The sequence below is a fragment of the Carassius gibelio genome, chromosome B14, assembly GCF_023724105.1.
Source record: "Carassius gibelio isolate Cgi1373 ecotype wild population from Czech Republic chromosome B14, carGib1.2-hapl.c, whole genome shotgun sequence".
Classification (NCBI taxonomy): Eukaryota; Metazoa; Chordata; class Actinopteri; order Cypriniformes; family Cyprinidae; genus Carassius; species Carassius gibelio.
The window spans coordinates 22356599-22362598 of record NC_068409.1 but is presented as its reverse complement, the minus strand read 5'-3'; the positions used below and the strand labels follow the sequence as shown (position 1 = coordinate 22362598).

The window sequence follows — 6000 nt, the reverse complement described above, 5'->3', positions numbered from 1 at the left end:
CTCTTTTTGCTCTCATAAACACACAAAAGACCTTATCAACTTTAAAAAAAAAGTTATATATATATATATATATATATATATATATATATATATATATATATATATATATATATATATATATATATATATATATATATATATATATATAGTTAAATGAATCAGTGCAACTATTAATAAACAAAGCAAAAACAGCGAGACATCCTTGTAAAGAAGTGAAAATAAAAATCATTAAAAAACAATTATACTGAATAAGTAACTTCTTATCAATTGTTCTCAGATGTCATCAAGGTATGAATAAAGTGTGTATTTATTTAGAAAATTAGCCTATTTACAATCACAATACAGACAGGTTTTAAGTACAAAAATGCTTCAGTTACACATTTCATATACAAAATGCTCACCATATTTCCTACACTGTTCTGTAGCCCTGAACGTTTATGCTTTCCATCAGCAAACTAAGTGTGTTAAGGATGCAAAGTGTTGCCTGTATAAAGTTTGAACCTTCAATGAAAAAAACCGTGTATAATTAACCGAGCCAACACTTACTGCATTAGGGCGACATCGTGTGGGTTTATTACGTATTGCAGATTAATTTACTGAGCTCGAGCTACTTTTTATAAAACATCACCAGGGAAGCTTGAAATATTTTCATGCCAGGTTTATTATAGTTATCTAAACCATAAAACATTTTCGTTGCTTAAAATAAAGGTTTACTGAAATAATAATAATAATAATAATAATAATAATAATAATAATAATAATAATAATAATAATAATAATACAAACATGTTATTTCACCTTGCCACATTTTTTGTTCCCAACTAAACTAAAATGACTAAAAAAACATAAATCTGAAATAAAAATAATAAAACTTTATGTAGACACACACATGTGCATATATATATATATATATATATATATATATATATATATATATGTATGTATGTGTATGTGTGTGTGTGTGTGTGTGTGTATGTATGTATGTATATATAAACGGATAAAATGACAAAATACAGCAAAATTACTAAAATGAAAACTATCAATTTGAAAATAATAACAAATATTAATAAATAAACACTGTAATAACCTGGTATCTCATTGGCACCAAAGAAAAAAGAAGAAAATACAACACAGTGCATATAGCCAATGGTGCAGTGTTTATATATTATATATTTTTAATTGATTGTATTTTTTTTGCTCCCTGTCATATATAAAAGAAAGTATTAACTAGAAATGTCCATCAAAACAAATGTACATTTAATAATACATTTACATTTATTAATTTAGCAGATTTTTTCAAAGCAACTTACAATTGAAGATATTAATGTTATTATTGACTCAACCTGCATTACACAGATCGCTGTACAGTAAAATGCTTTCTATCATGAGAAAGTGATTTCTCTTGTGCACTGGTTGTCAGCTGTACAGTATACTGTCGCACACTGCTTTAACAACATGCTCCAAACCACGTGTTTTCTGTAGAGCTGCGGGGATGTTGATGCCCATTTCAGCATCTGGGGCCATGGGGACACCCTGGATGGATGGCCAACAGCATGTAACATGTGCAAATTATGAGATTATGAGATTTACATGAACTTCTGAGCATTTTTCCCTAAGTTACAACAACAGTAACAACAACAACAACAAAAAACTCAAATTGTTTTTACTTTTTCTTACGTTTGTAATAGCAAATTTCAAAATTTAAATAGGCTGTGAACCAATGCCCTAATATCATTTTCCACTGATGATAAAGTAGCAAATCATGGAAATTAAATTTATATAATTGAAAACAATTAAAAGCTCAATTATTAAATTATGCATTATCATCTGTCATTAACAAATGAATGTGTGTGCATGTTTTTGGACAATACGGCTATTAAAGGTCACAATAAAAATATATATATATATATATGTAATGTAGCCAATGTCAATGACATTCTGAGTGGCTGCTAGGGAGTTTCTAAGGTGTAACAGGTAGTTGTGGTTGGTCCACTCTTAAGAAAAATGGTTCTAAACAGTACCAGAAAAGTGTTCCTTGGCTTGTAACAATAGAAGAACTCCAGAACTTCAACGACTAGTTATGATTCTCAACCTCCAAGAAACTCATTTGTCACCAGACAGTCCTTTTTACTTTGAAAAAGTTTTAGCTTTAATGCATATGGTCCAAACATACATCGACCTTCTGGTGGCTCAACTATATTAGTTAAATTTTAAATCAAGACATGATCAAGTTGTCTTTACTAGGTGTAGACTGGGGCATTCAAGACTTACCCATGGGTTTTATTAATAGGCGAAGCTCCTCCTTTATGTCTTTCATGTAAAGTTCCTTTGACTATTAAGCATATTTTGTCGAATTGTAAATATTTTGTGATGCTGCTAGAAAACGCTTTTATTCAGAAACATGCTTGCATGGAATATTTGAAAATGTACCACCTAAATGTGTTTTAGATTTTCTATCTTATGTTAAGTTGAAATGTTTTATATAATGTAAATCTTATGGATGATACTGAACCTTTTTGCCATGTAAATAGCCATGATGGTAACATGGCGTAAAAAACTTAATAAACAAACAAACCAACAATAGAAGAACTCTTTTTCGTGCTAAGTATAACTTTTTTTTTTTATAAGGTTCCATAAGGAACCATGCTTTGAATGGTTTATATGCTCTGAATAGTTTACTTTGAATAAAGGTTTATTTTTAATATAATTTTAGATATAATTTTATATCATTTCTTGTTGTTTAGTGACTGGGAATGTTTATGCATAAACCAAATAATATTTTAGAACTTTAACAATATATATCATACTCTCAATATCCCTGTTACTTAGAAGAGGACTGAAGTATCCTCAACTGAACAACTAGAGGTGTTAACGTGTTCTCTTAATATAAAAGTTATAGATAGATAGATAGATAGATAGATAGATAGATAGATAGATAGATAGATAGATAGATAGATAGATAGATAGAGCTTCCAATAGGCCTGCATAGAGCAATGGAAATTATATGGAATATATATATATATATATATATATATATATATACACACACACACACACACACAAATGTGCTGCTATTTACTATTAAATGTTTCTTTTTTTAATGGGTAAAAACTGTATGCAGTATAACGTGCTTGCAATCTAAACATTAACCACATGGTGGTGCTATAACAAAATCTATCAACAGGCAGAGAACGTGATTAAAGGGGTGAGCAAGGACGTCCATTATTCAATCATTCTGGTAAAATGCATTTTATCTTATCCCAGACACGAACACGTAGTATTATTAATTGTTCATGTAGTCTATGTAGACTGATTTTCTGTTATGATTTAGGACAGTGACACAGTGATTCACATTGTCAGCCTGAAATAGCCTATGCTAGAAAGTGGTGGTTTAATGCATGTAAAAATACGATAAAATAATGTGAAGCTACTATATTCCATATACTGTATATCACATTTAGTGATTGAGCTTAACTGAGTCATGATACATGATACTACAGCATACACTAAACAACATACTGTAGCTTACTGCAAATAAATATCATGTTTTTATTAGATATAATTAACTTAGACCTTGTTATTTATATAAACAATGTATTCTGGAATTTCCATGATGTGTCACAAGATACACTGCTAAACCAAAAAAAAAAAAAAAAAAAAAAATTATCAGCAGTAAATGAAACAAAGTGTAGCTCCTTTTAAACTTATAATGAAAATTACATCAACATTACAAATAGAATACCGGTATACTAGTTACGTTAATAAACATTTTAAAAAGAGAGAGAGAAAAAGAGAGAGATTAGTACCCAACCAAAATACATTTCCCAGAAACCCGCGGAATGTGATGACGGCACCGAGGGGCGGGGCTTGTTGTCGTAGCGGCTCTTGCGTTAGGAGAGTAAAATGTGTTTGACAGGAATCTGAACGAGAGGAGGGGGTAGCGGCACACGAGTGGAAATCCGCACCTTCAAGAGACTCCCCCCCACCCCCCCTCGCGTGCAGACTATTAATCGCGGGGAGGCGAATGCGGTGAATTATTTGGAGGCTCAGCAACAGGGCACACAGAGTACATGATGCCGCTGATTGTATCAACCCCGCGCGTGGGGGGCTCCCGCGACTAACGCCGCGCAAAGTAACCAAAAAGGAGAATGCGAATGGTTAGAGAGGACAGGATTCAATTAACATGGAAACGATGTAGCTTCACCGCCGCATTGCATATAGCTCGGGGAAACGGGATAGAAAGTAGATAGCTAAATAGGGCGCATTTTGCCGTCATACATGCAAACTTACTTATCATCAAGCTCAACTAGCAAGTAACGTTAGTTGGCTGCTACAAAAGGAACAGCTGCTCGACAGTGTCTTCAGGTAAAAAAAAAGAAGACAGAAGAATTAAAGATGTTACGGAGGAGGCTCAACCGATTGGTATGTATGGCACTCTATGTGTTTTATTTTAAAGAAGATGTAATGACCAGCCTGAGTCTGAGAACAGAGCGCATGTCGACGAAACATCTCAAATGCTGCATGAGTGGAGCGCTTATTTAAAAACTAGGAAGCCACCATGCAGAAAGCTCAGTTTCTCAACACCACCAAAGCTGTAATTAGTTGAGGTATGCAGTCAACTTCCTGTTAACACTGGCCGGCTGTTGTAAAGCGAGTCGTACCCATCACATTTAGCGATTCAAAACAATTTATGGGCTTTAGCAGCAGTGAATTGTATTTATTTATTTATTTGTGTGTGTGTGTGTGTGTGTGAGATTGATAGTTGTCTGAAACGCTTTTGAGTTGTCTACCTAGGGTTAGGAGGAGAGGCTGGGTTTGAGACACTGGCGACGTCTCTGTTGTGGTGAAGATAATCGTTCAGATGTGTCCTGCCAATTTTTTTTTAAGTTGAACTGCATTCCTGATAGCGCTAATCAAATAATACTACTCAGTCTCGCAAGCTAAGCCCTTTAAGTGCTGTACTTGAATCCAATAATTAATTTCCTAATGCCCTTCGTTGCTGTCGCAATCTTTTAGCTGCAAACTTTATTTGGGCACTTGATGCAGAAATTCTGCTCTTACCACATGATTGCAGAGCATCCTGGCAGTTCTTGGAGTAGCTCTTGAAGTCTAATGTTGGGTTTAAGATGAAGCCTGTTGTTAGTCTTGGCTGTTTTAGCCTTTGGTTGGAATACTTGTAATCAAATTCCTCCCTTTTTGTGCTTCAATTATTGTTGTGATTCACCCTTACAAATGAATTCACTATGCTCTCCATATCCTCAAAGGGATAGTTCATCCCAAAATAAGCATTTATTTCCTCACCCTCATGCCATTTGGAACCTGCATGACTGCCTTTCTTCCATGGAACAACAAAATATGTAGTGAATGATAACTGATTCGGTCATTTTATGAAGAAAAAAAACTAGCAGTGAAAGTTTATATGGAAGAGAGAAATTCAATTCAGGGTTGGAACAACATAAGGCAGATTAAATCATGACACCACTCTGCCTTTAATACGGCTGTGTGAGATTGTCTTGTAATGTGTTGATAGTATAAGGTGAAACCGCTCATTTAGCTTAATATATTATTCTTACCATTTGTTATTTCTGGGTCTGTGTGAGCATACCAGATCCTCATTTGCTTATTCTTGTACTAGCATAAACCAGATCTTGGTTTATTCCCCTCAAAGTTTATGTACCGGATATTATTATTAGTTTGCATAAAAGGAGGCTTCCTAGATCACGATTGCAACTAATCAAGTAGCTATTCACCAGCCAACCTCTTAATCCAAAAAAACCCCCTGTATGTCTTTAAATTCATCCCGTTTTAGGCACTTCACACAGAACATTTTTATATAAACGTGCTAGACTTATGTCGTGTTCGCACCATGTGTCTTTTGCAGATTCTCGCAGTTGAGCATTACTATGTCTGGTTTAATTAAAGGTTCCTAGATTGTGCCCCCCCCCCATCATTCATGTTCGTAATGCAAATGCATTCACTGTAAATGGCTTAAAGACAACA

General features: G+C 33.9%; 1 protein-coding gene across 4 annotated transcripts in view; it reads left to right on the top strand.

The window, feature by feature from the left end:
- The first annotated feature begins 3843 nt into the window (after positions 1-3843).
- Positions 3844-6000, top strand: part of atp11c (ATPase phospholipid transporting 11C) — a 72433-nt gene continuing 70276 nt past the window's right edge. For 2 of the 4 annotated variants that reach the window (XM_052575301.1, XM_052575300.1), the window contains exon 1: positions 3914-4422. In XM_052575301.1, coding sequence (XP_052431261.1) covers positions 4396-4422 — 27 coding nt within the window. In that variant the 5' untranslated portion in view covers positions 3914-4395. Of the gene's footprint in view, positions 4423-6000 lie in introns of all 4 variants that reach the window. The other 2 variants (XM_052575302.1, XM_052575303.1) reach the window with 2 other exon arrangements.